Below are 18,843 nucleotides of genomic sequence, written 5' to 3'. Positions count from 1 at the left end.
AAATTTCTTTGCAAATTCCTCCAGAAATTCCTCCGAACATTTTTTTTTTAAACTTTATGTATTCTTTATGTATTCTTCGGAAATTCCTTACGATATTTCTCCGAAGAATCTTTTAGAATTTCATTTACCGATTTCTTTAGAAAATCCTTTACGAATTTCATTTGGAATTCTTTAAGGAATGCGTACGAACGATTGCAGGAGTTTCTACGATATCGGAAATTTTTAAAAGAATTTCTTAAGAAATTCCATTAGGAATTTCTCCAATAATTGCTTAGGAAATTTTTAAAAGCAATACCTTTCGAAATTTCTTTGAGAATTCCTTCGGAAATTCTTCCTTTTGAAATTTCTGTGGCAATTATTCCATGACTTTCTTAAATAAATCCTATCCATATTAAATACGAAATCCTTTCAAAATTTCTTCAGAACTTCTTCCAGCAATTCCCTTCAAACATTCTCCGGGAATTATTTTAGAACTTCCTGCAGGAATTCTATCGAAAATGCCTTTATGAGTTCTTTCCGAAAACCTTGCAGTAATACATTCGGATCTTTTTCAACAATTCTTTTCAGAAGTCTTTTAGTGTTTATTTTAGGAATTCTTTCAAAAATTTAATTAGTATCGGAAGTAATTTTAAAATTATTTAAGGAAAAAAGTTCTGGAGCAGTTCTCAAATGATTTTTTGGAGGAGTTTTTGTAGAAATTTGTTTTGTGCAGGAATTTCCAATTGAATTTTTGAAGGCATTTCCAAAAGAGAACCTGAAAGGATTTTTGAAAATAATTCCTGAAAGAACAGCTTAGAGACCCAAAAGAAATCCTAAAGGGATTTCCAGAAAAAAACCATAAAACAATTTCTGAAGGAATTTTTGAAGCAATTTTATGAGGAATTTTCAAAGGCATTGGCGGAGAAAATCCTAATATAATTTCATAGGAAACGCCCACTGGTATTTCTGACGTAATTCCTAGATTTCTCCAAGAATTCCTTCGGATTTTATTCAGTAATCTGTACGCAATATCCTCCAAGAATTCATTTGGAGATTCGTTCGGTAAGTCCTTCGGAAATTGCCTCAAGGAGTTCTACAAAAACTCTTCTGTTGTTTCGAAGCGAGTAAGACTGCGAGGCATTCTTGCTTAATTCCGGAGCGAGAAGGATTGAGGCATTTTTTGTTATTCTGGACTCCGAAGATGTTTTGTTGTTATTTTGGAGCGAGAGGTACTCCGAGGCGTTATAATTATTTCGAAGCGAGAAGGATTCCGAGGCATCTTTTGTTATTCTGGAGCGAGAGAGACGAGTGTTTGTCATTCCGGAGCGTATTGGACTCTGAGGTGTTATTTGTTGTTTTGGAGCAAGAAGTATTCCGAGGAATTTTTGAGTCAATTTCGGAGCGAAAGAGATTTTTATATGTTTTTTTGTTACTTTCAGCCCTAGGCTGGCTCGTCTCGTCCTTTGGAAAATTCTTTTAGGCATTCCTTCGGGTTTTTTAGAGAAATTACTTTGGAAATTTCTTAGAAATTCCTCTAGGGGTTCCTTAGCAAGCTCCTTGACATTTTTCCAAAATTTCCATTGAAATTGTTTCAGAGCTACCTTGAGCAATTCCTTGGGAAATTATTGGGGTAATCTTTAGATAATTCCTCTTTTGGTTTGGTAATTTAAGAAAGAAATTTTTGGCCATTTTCCTCAGGACTTCTTTTACAACATTTTCCATTTCTTTTAATTTTACTCGGGGTCTCTCCAGAAATTCATTCAAAACTCCTTTAGAATATTTTTTTGAAAATTCCTTCGAAAATGCATTCGGAAATTCTGTTAGGAATTCTTTTGAAAATGTCTGTAGGAAGTTCTTTAGAATTTACTTAAAAGGTTCCTTCGGATTTTTCTTCGGGATTTCCATGGGTTCCATACGTTCTTCCGGAAATTCCTTTAAAAAGTTTACCGAAAATGCCTTTAAAAACTCTTTGGTATATTACTTCAGGAATTCTCTCAGAAAATTCCTCAAGGAATTCCCTAGGAAATTCTTTTAGGAATATCATCGGAAACTATTTCATTCCTTGATAAATTTCGAATGAATTCCAGCAGGAATATTGTATGATTTTACTAAAGGAATTTCCAAAAGAGAACATGAATAGATTTTCGAAAGAATACCTATATGAATTTCCGCAGAAATTCTAATAGGATTTTATCAAGACGAGCTCGGTGGTCTAGTGGCTATCGCTTTTGTTTTATAAGCAGGAGATCGTGGGTCCAGTCCCAGGCTCGTCCTTTTCCTTCTTCTATTTTAGTTTTTTTTTCGTGTTTCTAGTTCTACTAAAAGTGTTATACTTTTCACACTAAAAATTCCAAAACCTCCCGTGGTGTCTAACTAATAATCCTTCCCCGGCATTCGCAAGAACATGGTCAGGGCAGATCTCACCTGTTGGATAGTACCTTGCTTCCATCTAAGAGATAGAGATTAGTCTCAAATACAATATCTGTGGTAACGGATGAAAGTAATGCTACTCTATTACAAAAGGCTATGTTTGTATCACCTACGAATTTGTGCGAATCGCTCAATGCTAATGTTAATGCTAAATTCCCACAGGATTGAGTTTCCCACAGGAGAAGTTTCCCGAGGAATGAAAGCAGGAATATCAAGAAAAGCCTTGTTTCTTCCATAAATTCTTTCAGGAACTCCACCAAGAACATTTTTGGCATATTTAACCAAATTTCAAGGAAAATATTCAATTTGATTGGTCATCGTGAACCAGTCTTACTCAGCCAGTGCTCATTTTCAGTTATGTTGATCATCTATGTATTGAGATTTGTGGCTGTCATTAGTGGATTCCATCGTGTATGTCCTTCCAGGGTCCAGGTTTCACACCAGGTAAATGAAGTAGATGTGCAAATTATCTAAGCAAACTAGATATTCAGCAACTCAAACATTGCTCAATTGTATATGTAGCTTACCAAATAGTAGTTCGAATTTTTCTGAAATTTAGATATATTGAGAAGTAAAACGAAGGAAGTGTATCAAAATCCTGAATTGGAAATAAATTTTAAAAAAAGTTATTAACAAATTAGTCCTGTGACACTGAAATCCAATTCTCAGCACTGCTCAGGGATCACGAAAAGTGAAGCAAAATTTATTGAATTTAATTCATCAAAATCAGGGAATAATAAAATAGTTTGAATTTAATTAACATTTTGTAATCAGGTACTAATAAGTGTCGTCAGCAATGATCGACAAACGTATAATATTACAATTTTCACTGAAGTCGATTTTTATAAGGTTGATTCATACCGTATGAATAAAAAATCCGTTAAAATTATTGTTTCAGCCATTGATTTTTTCATCCACGCCGGCTCACGCCGCCGCCGATAAAAACCAACGGCGCGCCGCCGTGACGCCGCCGCCGCCGGGGCAAAAGTGAAGCGAAGCCGAGTCCTCTCTGGAGTGGCCTCAGCCATCTCCAGCTCCTAGGGAATGTGATATTGTCGGTGGAGAGAAGAACAAGCTCTACCTTAACTCTAACTTTATTATCTACTTACATACTATATATATACATGATCAGGTAACTATCGAGAGGTAAATATTCATAATTATTTACCTATCGATGAGCTGCCTGGTTTTCATTGTCCTGATCTACCTTGACGGGTAGATGCTTTGAGACAATGTAGTGGTAGATCACCACAAAAGTGACCACCACACCGCCGCCGCCGATTATATGACCGGCGCACAGGTCTACTAGGGCATAGAAATGGAAAGAAAGCTTTGAAATTAAAACAACAAAAATCAAAAACAAATCGCCACCCACTAAACGCGAAGTTTTTACCGTAATTTTGTTTTCGGCTAGAGCATAATTGCACCAAAATTAGCTGTGTATTAATTGCTAATTGCAAATCATTACATAAGATAAGCGGAATACAAATCGAAGGTGCGTATCGAACTATGTATTTACTGTGGTAGTTTAGTCAATCAGACTGCTTCAATTTAAATATATAGTTATAAAATAACTGTACGGATTTTGATCCTCTGATTCGAAATCCGTCCACGGTGGACGGATTTCGAGTCAGGAGTAGTAAATTTTATTCATTATTTTATCATGTTTTTCGTAGTTTTTAATGAGTAAATGTGAAACACTTCAAAAGTAAAAGCCTTCATGCTCCTGTGTCAATGTAAAACGTTTTATTTACATTCGATTCCTATTTTCTAATGACTTTTTCATATACTAAGGTGCTTAAGTGTACGGGCTTGGTAGTCATATGGCTACTGCTTTTGCCTCATACGCAGGAGGTCGTCTCCTACTTTGTATCTTTCTCTTTATTTCTCATGTTATAGCAATCGCTAGAACTGGAAATGTACTTCCATACCGTTTCCATTACTATTCCTATACCTTCAACTTGAGTATTCTAACGGTAATCTGCGAGAATTGGAAATGAACTATAGAGCTCGTTTCCTACATCTAATTAGAAATTCCATCAGTTACCTTCTCCTATCTATCACATTGGCAGCTCGTTAACCAAGACGGACCTCTGCCTCTCCAACCTAACCCAGAAATTCCAACAAATTCCGCATGAACTCGTGGCAAGTGCAGAGGTATATTTGGCTTGCAGTGGGCGAGTGATTGCATCATCATTTACTCCCCCTTCCCTACATTGACTTGCATTCTGACGTGGCAGGCGCCAGTATGACCTAACAAATGAGATCACCAGTACTTGTACATTGAAGATGTGTGCTAGTCCCAAGCAAACATCTGTTGGTTCCCTGTGCAAGAACAGCTGATCTGGTCATAATGGAGTAGCAACTACGAGCAGTCAATCAAGCTCAAGCTCAAGCTCAAGCTACTAAGGTGCTTAAGTGTACGGATTTCGATGCCCCACGGTAGTTCAGAATAAATTTCAATTCCGTCTATAATTCGTTAATATGTAGTTCGCCGAAAACTTCAATTCGGCCAAATAGCCATACGACCTAATGTATATTCGACGTAATGCCTTTTGGATCAGTTGTCATTCGACGGAATATCATTCGACTTAATGTCTTTTAACCAGGTGGTAATATCTTGTCGAGATAATTCACCGTTTTCCTATAATTTATTCTTTTTATGAACACATTATTCTTTGGTCAATATTTAAGCGATAAATATGTGACTTTTTGAAACACCACAATGAATCATTTAGTTTTTAATTATTATTGACTAAACTTTCTTATTTTCAAATATACATTCCACGAAATGTACCAAGATAATTCATTCGAAAATCTGCTTTAGACTAAATGTTCATTCAACGTAATGTACTTTCGACTACGTCATTCGACAAAATGTACAAATGTTCTTCATCTGATAATCTGCTTTCGACTAAATGTCAATTCGACATAGTGTCTTTTCGACCAAATGTTATTCGACCAAATGTCATAACAACTCCGACCTCCGACTCCGACAATACCAACTTCGTCCAACTGTCCATTTAACGTAATGTCCTTTCGACGAAATGTCTTTCGAAATGGTAAAGATTCAGTCAAAGCGGTATGTACAAATGAGATCCTATCAGTTGCACTATTTCCATTTGCTGGAATACCAACTCGTCCATTCTGATTTTTAATTGAAACACTCACTGAAATTGATATCTGAAATTCAATGCATAGATGGGCGTATATTTATTGTTTTATTCTTCATTCATCTTCAAATGTCTCCAATAGCCTTGCAAGCAAAGGCGTAAGATTGCCAATCCGAGGATGGCGAATTCGATTCTCGGTTGGGACTAAATGTCGGGTGGGGGAAACATTCTCGTCTCCCTGGGCATAGTGTATCCATTGTACTTGCCACACAAGATACATACTCATGCAATGGCGGGCATAGAAAGCTTTCAATTAATAACTGAGGAAATGCTAATATAATATTAAGTTGAAAAGCAGGCCAAGTTCCAGTTGGAATGAAGAAGAGGAAAAGAAGAAGAGCTTCAAATGTACAAGTAGCCACAACCATGGCAATTCATCATCATTACCGCCATCACATCGATTTCCATATCAACTGGTCCTCCACCCCACAAGTTCATTCAACTGAAAATGGCTGCTAATTATACTGCACCCGACACATGAAGAATTATCGATAGAATTCGAAGTTTGATTTTTGATTTTCGCCCACAGCTCCCCAACGGTGCATTCTCCCCAACAACGGAGTGCATTTCGGTGGTGCCATAATAGCACCGAGCCCTGTGCAATATGAGCTCGGTGCAGCATTAATGTTGGCATTGTATTACCGGGCTCAATGTTTCCTCAGCACTTTATGTCGAACGAAGCTCATCAATGAAACGCATCTCTCTTGTTTTCCCACAATTGCAGACCTATTTTGCTTTTGACTCCCGGGCGGAACAGCAGATGGAAGTGTTCAATCGATACGGCCCTCATCCGGAGCTTTATCCCAATCGGCGAGGCGAAGTGGTACAGGGGTAAGTATGAGGGGTTGAGGGAAAGGGGTGAGTTTCTGAATGTATGCTGTGTACGTGAAAGTTAGACTGGTACGAGCTGAAACAGGCAAATAGTCACGTAAAATTGAAACAAAGGTTATTTACTGCTTATTGTTAGAAAAACTGAGCAAATGTATCTGTGATATGGATAAACTAGAAAACACATGATCCATTGAAAATCCTTTCAAGGGAAAGAAACTTAATCCCTAATACCTCAACTATTGCACCGGTCTATTACATATGTTTATTGCGTAGTTCAACTGAACCGTTTCCCACATGTGCTTAAACATAACTACGATTTGCATTTCTCGAACGAAGCCTGACTGCTGCATATCATAATCAGAATGCATGGCGATGGATGTGCATCAGCGAAGCGAGCTTTTACCAAAATTGATTTATTCAATGAATATAAATAACCTTTTAAAGTTGATGAAATTTATGCATATTTTTGTTCCATTTTGGCTGAGCAGCTCCTACTGCGAGCGGGAATTTCGCGACTGCCGGCTGCAGACCTGCTACGTCCAGTCGCCCGCCTATCCGGGAATCTACCCGAGGGCACTCAAGTGTCGATATCGGCTGCAAACCAGATTGCCCTTCATCAAGCTCTACATCCAGAATGAGCAGTTCGCCGTTGACGGTCAGAGGTGAGAAAACATCCTCGAGCTGTGCTTTGAAATTCATCGTAATTAACTTTAACCGTTTCCATATATGCATGGCTTGCCGTTGCGGGATTCGCAGGTGCGAAAACATCATGACGTGTCCGATGAAGGAGATTGGGTCTGGCTCTGAGCACTGCCCGTACGACTGGCTGGCCGTTTACGACGGACGAGATGAACACGCTCCACCGATTGGAAAGTTCTGCGGGATGGGCAAATTTCCTTTCAGCATCATAGGTATGTGATGTGTCGCCTCTCAATGCTCGGTTCTGGTCAATATTTGCTGATTGGAGATTGAATAATATCACTTACACTTCCAGGAACGTCGCAATACATGTACGTCGAGTTCGTGTCATCGCCGGCGGGCCCTCTGCTCAACACGGGATTCCATTTCAATGTGGGCAACTGGCCGGGCCACGTGGAGACGGTTGGGACCAAGCACGGTGCCTGCGATTGGCTACTCAGCTCCGACGCACTGAAGGCGACGAGCGCTTCGGAAGGAATTTTCCTCAGTGTGGCACATTGGTATCCACCGAACACGTCCTGCAGCTATCACATTCAAGGAAACGAGGGCGAAATCGTTCGGCTGTATTTTCCAAGGTAAGTAATGCGGTACATCGGATGTGGGGTTAACACAGCAAACATCTGAATGATGCGGATGGTGTATCGGATTTCGGATTAGTAGCATTATTTAGAATAATTTAGTTCACATTGCGGATTCTCTACTTTGAAGACGACACATCATTGAAACGCACATAATTGTGTTATACTGTACATATATGATAATCAATTGTGTAGTTCCCTTTCAAACCAATGAAGTTTTGGAATGCTTCTGCTATTAAATAAATTTATAATCAATACCCTTGGGACAAGGATAAGTATTTATGTTTTGGAATCATCTCACCAAAATCTTCAATATGCAGAACTTATAGCAAAATTCTATAACAGCTTGGGACTTTTTTTTAGATTATTTACGGGAAGTGTAGTATTATCACCCGTTACGCTGGGATATGGATACTCTGAAGTAGTAACGGTGTAAATCCGGTCATATCGCCAGGCTCAGTACAACACTGAAGCTGACAATATGACGTCCCTAACCCCAAATCCCAAGGTGTCAGGCGACCCGTGCCGAGGGGATGAATGGCCTAGGGAGTGAAACAATTAGTCAGGCAGTTAACGGAGCCTGTGGGTAGACTCTTTTTCGTGGTGCATTATGGAGTAAGATTTACCACATAGTGCTCTACTGCCGTTCTACGCATAATTGTCCCATGTACATAGGAAATCCCAGCAAACATGAGACAAATATGCGTATGACGACAGTCTAGTTCTTACTATTCTTGTTAATACTTATGAGTGATGCTCGGAAGAGTATGGAACGACTATAATTTGCTTTTAGACGACCCATCTTTTCCTCCTTTTGAATGGATTCAATGGAGTAAATTATAAAACGTGACTCAATCTTAGACTGGTTTCGAAGCCGACGAAATGAATCTTCAAGCTCCACAGCACTGACTTATTAGCAAAGAAGCGGATACGAGTTTGGTGCATCTGCTGAACCCTCTGACTGATTAGAACTCTGTGTAAAGGTGAGATTCAGAAATGCCAGAAAGCAATGAAATCAGATCTCTGTACAACAACGAATTCGAAACTCATAAGAAGAAGCAAAAATATGTTTGAACTTCAGTACCGATGCATGGTCAAAATCAGTATTATCCCACTTATTGTTGAGCCGAAACTGATTGAGGGACGCGCCTTTGACAATTGGTATAAGCCATTTCTCGAAGGTTATAAATAGCGGTACCTTAATCTAAAGAGGCCTTACATTCAAGGATGTTATCGATCATTTAGTAATCTGCGTTTTATCGTTTAGTAGTTTGCCAATAATACATTCCAGAGGCCTAATTTTAAAATGTGTTGTATGGTGAACATCTAGTGCGAATGTTTTTCTACAACTCTGTCTAACAGCTCGTTCTTTGAATTTCACTGATAACGGAGCTATAGCGCTAGTAGCAGTAACTTATACTAAAAGATTGAAATTCTGTTATCATTTAGTATGAGTCACTGCAACTAGCGCCTTAACTTTGTTAATGATGATTGTTAATGATTGTCTATACTGTCGTATGCCGCCTTGAAATCAACGAACAGATGGTGCGTTGGGACCTGGTATTCACGGCATTTTTGAAGGATTTGCCGTACAGTAAAGATCTGGTCCGTTGTCGAGCGGCCGTCAACGAAGCCGTTGGTCCGTTGTCGAGCGGCCGTCAAAGAATGGTGACAGACGACGGAAGATGATCTGGGATATCACTTTGTAGGCGGCATTAAGGATGGTGATCGTTCGAAAGTTCTCACACTCCAGTTTGTCGCCTTTCTTGTAGATGGGGCATATAACCCCTTCCTTCCACTCCTCCGGTAGCTGTTCGGTTTCCCAGATTCTGACTATCAGTTTGTGCAGGCAGGTGGCCAGCTTTTCCGGGGCCATCTTGATGAGCTCAGCTCCGATACCATCCTTACCAGCTGCTTTACTGGTCTTTAGCTGTTGAATGGCATCCTTAACTTCCCTCAAGGTGGGGGCTGGTTGGCTTCCATCGTCCGCTGAACTGACGTAGTCATCTCCTCCGCTGCCTTGACTTTCACTGCCTGTACTCTCAGCGCCATTCAGATGTTCCTCGTAGTGCTGCTTGCCACCTTTCGATCACCACACGTTCGTCCGTCAAGATGCTCCCATCCTTATCCCGGCACATCTCGGCTCGCGGCACGAAGCCTTTGCGGGATGCGTTGAGCTTCTGATAGAACTTGCGTGTATCTTGAGAACGGCACAGCTGTTCCATCTCCTCGTACTCCGCTTCTTCCAGGCGGCGTTTCTTCTCCTGAAAAAGGCGGGTCTGCTGTCTCCGCTTCCGTCTATAACGTTCCACGTTCTGCCGGGTACCTTGTTGCAGCGCGACCGCCCGCGCTGCGTCCTACTCCTCCAGAATCTGTCTGCACTCTTCGTCGAACCAATCGTTCCGTCGACTTCGACCCATATACCCGACGTTGTTCTCCGCTGCGTCGTTAATGGCTGCTTTGACTGTATTCCAGCAGTCCTCAAGAGGGTCCCATCGAGCTCACCCTCTTCCGGCAACGCTGCCTCGAGATGCTGCGCGTATGCAGTGGCGACATCAGGTTGCTTCAGTCGCTCTAGGTCGTACCGCGGCGGTCGTCGGTACCGAACATTGTTGATGACGGATAGTTTTGGGCGCAGTTTAACCATCACCAGATAGTGGTCCGAGTCGATGTTAGCGCCACGATATGTCCTGACGTCGATAATGTCGGAGAAGTGCCGTCCATCAATCAGAACGTGGTCGATTTGTGATTCTGTCTGCAGTGGTGATCTCCAGGTGTACCGATACGGGAGGCTGTGTTGGAAGTAGGTGCTACGAATGGCCATATTCTTGGAGGCGGCGAAATCAATTAGTCGTAGGCCGTTTTCGTTCGTCAGCCGGTGAGCGCTGAACTTTCCAATAGTCGGTCTAAACTCCTCCTCTTGGCCAACCTGAGCGTTCAAATCTCCTATGGTGATTTTGACGTCGTGGCTTGGGCAGCTGTCGTACTCACGTTCCAGCTGCGCGTAGAATGCGTCCTTATCATCATCAGTGCTTCCGGAGTGTGGGCTATGGACGTTGATTATGCTGAAGTTGAAGAACCGGCCTTTGATCCTCAACCTGCACATTCTTTCATTGATCGGCCACCACCCGATCACGCGCCTTTGCATATCGCCCATCACTATGAAAGCTGTTCCCAGCTCGTGTGTGTTGCCGCAGCTCTGGTAGATGGTATGATTACCTCTAAACGTTCGCACCATTGATCCCTTCCAACAAACCTCCTGCAGCGCTACGATGCCGAATCCACGGTCCTTGAGCACATCGGCGAGTATGCGTGTGCTCCCGATGAAGTTGAGAGATTTGCAGTTCCACGAACCGAGTTTCCAATCGCTAGTCCCTTTTCGTCGCAGTGGTCTTCGCCGATGGTTCCGGTCCGTACTCTCTTGTTGATTGTTCGTTGCTTATGATTTTTTAAAGGCTGGCTTGCAGGGCCTGACACCAAACCCCCTAAATTTCCGGAGGACCATTCCTCCTTATTTCCAGTGGACCATGGTACACAGTTTCACTTAGAGTCCCTCGCTGGCACTCGGACGATGATCAGCCGCCCCTAACATGGAGAACAGACGCTGTTGTGAGCCGATCCTGACATGGAGAACAGACGCTCAATAAGATTTTCACCTCCGGAGAGGAGCAAACCCCCCCTTCCCTGTCAGCATACGACCGTAGTTCCCACCGGGGTTGGTTACCCGATCTTCCCTAAGGTTGCTCGTATCCCGGCCAGCACCGCGGGGAGGTAGGGATAGGAGTTGCTGGGTAAGAGGCTAAGGACCGCGAGATGGGGTCTATTTTATTCCTTCAGGTACGCGAAGTACCAATGGTACGCTTTACCCAACATTTGCCGTTCCGCCAGAAACCGTTCAGAATATTCAATGGAGATTTTCTGGAAAGTTCCCGACATTTTTTGCCTAATTTTTAAAATTCTTCGGAATGTTCGCGAGGAACTCTTGGCAAATATAAGCAAAATTATTCGAAATGCCCGTGGAAAATTCTCCTTCCGTAGTTCTAATGTAAATTCTTTGGAATTATCGATGGAAAATTTTCGAAATTTCTAAATAAATTGTTGAAAACTTCCACGAGAAATTATTTGAATTTCCCACCAAAAACAGTTTGAGTTTCCACAAAAAAATATTTGCAATTTTTGTAAAAAAGCCTTTCTATTTTTTATGAAAATTTATTCGAATTTTTTACGAGAAGTTCACAAAAAATTAAAAACTGAAAATTCTCCAAAAATTTCCACCGAAAATTATTCGGAAAATATTTTTTGAAATGCCCATAGGGTTTATATAAATTTCCTCGAGAAATTGCTCCAAATTTGCAAGAAAAAATAAAAAAATATCGTAGGAAACCATTCTAAATTTCCACGGGAAATATATCGGAATGTCCGTTTAAACTAAAAATTACATCGGGAAATAATTCTAAATTTTCACGGAAAATTACTCGGGTTTTTTAACGGGAATTTGGAATTTAGAAAAAAAAATCTTGGGATTTCAACAGATGATAATTCAGCGGGATATTACATGGAATTTTCAAGAAAAGCATCGGAATTATCTCGGAGAGTTCTTTGGAGTATTTCAAGGTTATCAATTGGGAAATTTTACGAAATTTCCACGCAAAACTTATTGGAATGCAGACTTGACATTCTCGATTTTTTTCTAAATTCTGAAAATTCACGATTTCCACTATTTTGACCCGGCTTTGAAAATTGTAGGTCAGATGCGTGACAGATTTTATCAGTGGCGCGCCGATGCAAAAATGTCGGCGATGGTCGTGCACAGCACACCTCGAGGAGGAATTGAATTCAACAGTTATGGACAGTGAATTAAATTTGATTTCGTTGAAATTTGATTTTTGTTTTATTGGATTTTGTTCAGTGTGATTTTGTTACGTTTGAAATTCGAATTTTGTTGTAATGTTTACATGGAAATGGAATTCAATAGCTGAATTGCTTAAAACGTGGTTGATTTCCATATTTTTCCAATCACATATGATGTTTTGTAAAATTTGGTAAAGTCTACGTAGACATCATGAGGGGGAGGGAGGGGTTTTGAAAAAGTCTACGAAAGTCTACTAGGGGGGACGGGGGGTTTGAAAAAGTGAAATTTCGGTCTACGTGGTTTGTGAACAGCCCCTTTCCAGTAATTATGACAGAAATCTCGACGAAAAACATGTTTGCTGGGGCACGGCTGTGCGAATCTCGGTAAAAGTTGTCCATTTAGCTGAGATCCCGGTAAAAAAATTAAGTTTGTAGTTCAAAACAATTGCATTGCAAAATTACACATTTTAGCCTACTAAGGCTTTGGTTGGCTTCTACTCTATTTACACTACGAAAAAAAATTCATAACCTTATTTGGAACTAGCGCCTTAATTCGGGTGTTCATGATCATCCGCATAAATTTATTTTGTACCCGTTGTTTTGGCGCAACTCTTCCAAACCGGTATGCCGTAATCGATCACAGGGAGGATGATTTGCTTGTAGACAGCAAGCTTATTTTTCAGGGACAATGACGACCGACGGTTGATAAAAGGATACAGTAGTTTCAACAAAACGTTACACTTCGTCACCGTCTTGTCAACCTGTTGTCTGAAAATAAGCTTGCTGTCGAGGGTCAAGCCAAGGTAGTCGGCCTCATTGGCCCATTCCACAGTCGTGCCATTGAGGATAATTTTACAATCCCCAAGTGGAAGATGTTTAGGAACAAACTGTTCCTCGAGCAAGACTCAGGTAACCGCCTGTGAATCGCGTTTTCAAACAGTTTGAATAGCCCTGAGAAAAGGCTGATGGGGCGATAACTTTTAGAAAAGGATCCTTCCAAGGCTTCAAAATGGGGATGCTTTGGCTGAATTCCAGGACGATGGGAAGTAGCTGAGACGGAGACACTGATTGAAGATCAGGGAAAGGTGCTCGAAGAATGGAGCACTTATGTGTTTGAGTTCGAGATTCAGGATGCTGTCGAAGCCTGGGGTCTTCATGTTTTTCGATGATTTGATGGTCGCCAATTCACCAGCTGAGATCTCCAATTCCTCCGAGAAGTCGTTGGGAATAAGATGAATGTTGTTAGCATGCTCGTTAACGGCTGCTTCGTGTGGACTGATGATGTTCTGTCCAAGATTGTGTGAGCTGACAAAGTGACGACCTATTTCGGCGACCTTCTCTGCAGGAGTTATCAAGCGATCCTTAGAGCCATTGCTATCTAAAGGGTCGGGCTTGGATATCAGAATTTTGGTGAACTTCCAGAACGCGTGATCAAATAGCCATTCTTAGCACCTGTTTTGTTAAACTTACTTGAATTCAGTTGTTTTTCCTTGCTGAGGTATCAGAACGACACAGAAATAAGCAAAAACAAAAAATGAAGATGTCATTTAAAATGGAGGGGATTTTGAGCAGGATGTAAGAAATTGAGCTGAGAATCAAATAAGCTCTACTAACACGTGTTAATATCTACAACTTGAAGCAAATGAAATATACTACTATTCTAAATGATTTTTTTACTCATATGACAGGAATTTGGTCAACTTTGAATATGATGCAATAGTGTCCGGTACTCGGGGACACTTTCCTGAAACATGAAAAATTTTACCAAAATTCATCATCAAAATACGTCGTCGAAAAACGTGTTCAAATGATCAAATATAGTTTATAGTAGTTCGAATCATCAATGATCATATTTTGTGTATATGGTATACAAGTTAGAGAGTTTTTCGTTAAATGGCTCATGTGTCCGGCACTGGGGGGATCTCCCCCTACTGTCTGCGAGTCACTTTGTGAAGACGAATGAGATCTTTGGTGAAGATGTCAATGGTGCTTACCTGACGAGCCATTGGAGCGTGCTGCTCTCTTGCCACCGAGATTGCCTCTTCGATGGCGCACAGCTGGTGGTCGATACTTTCTGGTGTCTCCGGATGCACCTCGTAGTCAATGGTAGTGTCAACGCACTGCTGGAACCGCTGCCAGTTCACTCGATGGAAGTTCCTTCTGGAGAATTAGTGATCCGAGCTGAGCTCCTGCTAGACGACCGGCTGCGATATGTGGTTGTCCATGTTCGTGATGAACAGGTCGAGCATCGAATGAACCCCGGTTCTGCTCAGGCGGGTGGGTGAATCCGGGCTCAGAATGGTGTAATGGCCTTCTTCCAGATCGCTACTCCATATTATGCCGTTCTGATTGCTTTTTGAGTTTCCCCAGAGATCGCCGGCAATGATGTATTGCCCTTGGTGCCTTATAAGCATCACGATAGCTCTACGGAGGGCAACCGATGCCCTATCGATCTCCTTTGATTACTTTGGGCAGTATGCCAGTGTGAGGGTGATGACGCCGACGGAAGTAGAAACTTCTACCCCAAAGGCCTCGATGAGCTAGAGTTGGAGACTTTGCGGAAGACGACAATTGATATTACTCCTCAGTGCGATAGCCATACCTTCTTCCCGGAATATGTACACTCACCTCTGGTCGAAGCGTGTTTTGCACCCGCGTAGTCGCGTGCAGGAGAAAATCGGAACTAGCTGCTCCGATGTGTAAAGCGGTGGGTCGCCCTCGGCCAGAAGGGGCTCACTGATCTGACGACGGAATCCAGGGGAAGAAGTGGGAGCAATTCGTTGGTGGTTGGAGCGTGGAGTGTTCTTCTTCGGCACGGTCCTGTTGGAGACCTTCTTCCGGATTTCTATAAACGCCACCCGTTTTGGACAGTCCTTGGTTGTGGCCCAATTTTTATCGCCGCAGTTGGCGCATTTGGGATCAGCCACCTCCATCTTGTCACTCTTTTCGGTGGAATGGAGTTCGCCACGTTTGTTGCAGCGCGGCTTCATGCGGCAGTTCATCGTGACGTGCCCGAAGTTGAAGCAATTGAAAAACTGCGTGAGGCCGCGGAGCACTGGCCGATATCGCTCCCAGTCAACGACAGTGTAATTTATAACGCCGACCTGCTTCAGGTCCTTCCACGTGGTGGAGCCGTGCTTCAGGTGGACCAGGTAAAGCTGGTCGGGATATCTCCTCGATTTGTCGTAACGAGCGATTTTGTGCACGGCCACTGGCTTCAGACCGCAGCTGCACATGAAGGAAGAAGATCTAATTGCGGAATTCGAGACCGCAATTGGATCTTCTTCCTTCATGTCGTGGAGCCCTCGCAGCAAAGCCTTGAGCGGCTTCGTTCCTGGTTGAGCATGAGTGAAGTGCTCATTCTTGTGAACCTCGAGGAACACTACGACGGATTGATGATGTTCCTTGATTAACTGCATCACTTTCAAGCCCTCGCTGCAGAGCTGAAAAGTACATTTCAGTCCCTTAGCGATCAGCTGGCGAATTTTTGGGCGCAAATCCGACGGATCGCACTTCATAAACAATCCGATTGCACCTGCGGCAGCTGCAATTGCTGCTTCTTTTTTTTCGGCGGAATGCCGGCGTCATCAAGGGGCAACGGCTAGAACATGTTGCTCTGCAAAAGCTGCTTGGAGCAGTGCGCTGATGCACTTTTCCCGCGACCGAATCGGCCAACAATTTTCGGATTGGAAATTGTCTTGACTTCCCTGGGCATGAAAGTATCATCGTGTTAGACTTATGATATAGGGGAAACTGGACACACGTGATCCCCGGGGACACATGATCCCCCCCTGTTTTCTCGAAAACTAATTACATTTTTATACCACTGATATGTGCAAAAGGATCCGTTAGATAGATTATTATTTTTTTTTTTTTTTTATCTTTATTATCGAGACTTTCAGCCCGAGGCTGGCTCGTCTCGTTGGGAGAGAGGAGTAATTACATTTTGGTTTATTATTCTAGTGCTGGGATTGGACCAGATGGGTTCCGTCGTAAATTTGTTATTTTAGAGGGGTGGCCCATTTAGGTGCCGAAAAGAAAAAGTTGAAATATATGTTTGGTGCATGTTCCGTTGTTCGTTGTCCGTTGGGTTTGGGAGAGGGTCGTTCTGGGTTCTGTGGAAGGTTTTGTATTCCGTTTATCCAAAGGGGTTCCGTGTTCATTGCTGGGTCTTCGTTGTGTTTTGGGCGATGGGGGTGTGTTGGTTAAATTGCGTCAAAGATGTTGCAGTCTTTCAAAAAGTTGATCAGCAGTCTTTCGCTGACAGTGTCGTTCTTTAGGGCTGTGTACGCGTTGTCGATGTTGTTCGCTCTTCTTGCCTCCTCGTATATAGGGCAAGAGTTGAGGATGTGGCTGATGGTTAGCCTGCAGCGGCATGTTGTGCATCGGCGATGATATTCCGTCGCTCCCAAGTTATGGGTAAGGTTTGTGTGTCCCGTGCGTAGGCGGGACAACACTACTGCTCTCGCCGGTTGGGGAGGTCTTCACCAGGAAGCGTTGAATTTTTAACCATGCGGCAGACGTTCCACTGCCTCCTCCAGTCGTTTGCCCATGCCGAGTTGATTTGGTGTTTGATCCATGTCTTGACGTCGTCAGCTGGGACGCTACGACGGAGGAAGGGGCTCGTTCTGCCGATGTGCGCTAGGGTGTCAGCGCTCTCGTTCCCCCGGATGCCGGAGTGGCCGGGGACCCACATCAGGGTGATGCCGTCGTGCAGTATCTGTTGGGTTGCCTGGATGAAGGGGTGACGATTGGTTGCAGATGCCAGGGCCGCGAGCACGCTTGCCGAGTCGGTGACGATGAGTATCGGACCGCTACTCGGCAGGGACGCTGCCTGGAAGACAGCCGCAGCTTCCGCCGAAAAAAACGGAGCACATGTCCGATAGTCGATGAGAGGTGGACGGGTAGTCGCTTGATTCGATGCCTATGCCTACTTTGCCCATGGCTTTGGAGCCGTCGGTGTACCTTACCTGGGATGACTGGTAGCGGTCTTCAATTCGCTGGCTGAAGAGGCATTGTGCCTGCTGCCTGTTGGGTGCTCTTCGTAACTGAGCCTTCAGCGTCATATCAAGTTTCGGGGGACTGGAAGCCCAGCTTCTGGGGCCGAGACGGTAGAGACCGGCAATTTTAGGTAGCTGTTGTTGGGTTTTATTGCGGAAGTCGGCGTTGGCCCTGTCGAGGAGGTGGCGGGGGTCACGGGTGGCTTTGGTTTTTTCCAGGTACCCAACAGTTTTGGAACTGAGGATTGCGGTGACCTTGTAGCGAAAGGGTAATACGCCAGCCTCAGCACAGGCGATGTCCGCAGGTGTTGACGGGAGGTGTCCCGAGACCAGCCGAACCGCCCGGTTGTACACGGGGGCTAGGGAGCGGGTGATTTCTGGTAGGTTCAACGACGTAAGCTCCAGTCCGTACAGCAGGCGGCTTGTAATGACCGCATCTGCCACACGGAGGCGCAGAGCTCGGTCGTTTCGGGTTCTCTTTCTGGAGATCAACTTGATCATGTTACCTCTTACCTTGCATGCTTCTTTCGTCCTTTTGCAGTGTTCTGCGAAGGTCAGGTGACGATCCACTGTGATCCCCAGTAGTTTGACGGATGATTTGTTGGGGATGGTAGACCCGTTCAACACGATGGGCTGCCCGGGGGGCCGATGGTTGCTCTGGCATATGTGCATTCTCACGCACTTGTTGGCTGACATTACGAAGCCGACCGAAAGGCACCATTTACTCACCTTGCTAACGGCGGATTGGATCTTTCTTCGGAGCGACTTGGGGTGCTGGCCGACGGCGATGAGAAGGATGTCGTCTACGTAGACGAGTATGTGCACGTCCTTTGGCAGATTGGCGAAAACTTCCCCCATTGCGACGGGAAACAGCGTTACAGCAATGACCGAGCTCTGGGCACCCCGGTTCTCTCCTTCATGGGTTTGGATGCGTAATTCCCGAGAAGCACTCGGAAAGAACGGTCCAGCAAAAAATTCTTAACGAAATGGAGAAGGTTGCCGGAGACGCCCCAGAGTGCCAGCTTTTTCAGGACGCCGGGGGTCCACGCGCGGTTGTAGGCGCGCGATATGTCCAGGGACACCAGCTCGACGTGCTTACCTTGGGATCTGGCGTCTTCAAGTATTTGCCCCAGGGAGGCGAGGTAGGTCCCTGTGCCGCGTCCGGGTCTGAAGGCGTGTTGCCGGTTATCGAGCTTTCTCGTTGTTTCCAGATGGTGGGTCAGTCGCCGGTTCACCATACGTTCCATAATTTTGGAGCCGACGTTGGTGAGAGCGATGGGTCGGTAGCTGCTTGCTTCGTTT

General features: G+C 43.7%; 1 protein-coding gene across 1 annotated transcript in view; it reads left to right on the top strand.

Moving 5' to 3' along the window:
* LOC134220170 (uncharacterized) overlaps positions 1 to 18,843 on the top strand; it is a 175,411-nt gene that overhangs the window by 131,935 nt on the left and 24,633 nt on the right. The window contains exons 4-7 of the mRNA XM_062699157.1: positions 6,307 to 6,413; positions 6,902 to 7,075; positions 7,170 to 7,324; positions 7,408 to 7,687. Of these exons, the coding sequence (XP_062555141.1) occupies positions 6,307 to 6,413; positions 6,902 to 7,075; positions 7,170 to 7,324; positions 7,408 to 7,687 (716 nt within the window). The remainder of the gene's footprint in view (positions 1 to 6,306; positions 6,414 to 6,901; positions 7,076 to 7,169; positions 7,325 to 7,407; positions 7,688 to 18,843) is intronic.

Source organism: Armigeres subalbatus, chromosome 3, assembly GCF_024139115.2.
Source record: "Armigeres subalbatus isolate Guangzhou_Male chromosome 3, GZ_Asu_2, whole genome shotgun sequence".
In the NCBI taxonomy this organism is placed as follows: domain Eukaryota; kingdom Metazoa; phylum Arthropoda; class Insecta; order Diptera; family Culicidae; genus Armigeres; species Armigeres subalbatus.
The sequence above is the reverse complement of the archived record's forward strand: the minus strand, read 5'-3'. Positions and strand labels throughout refer to the sequence as shown.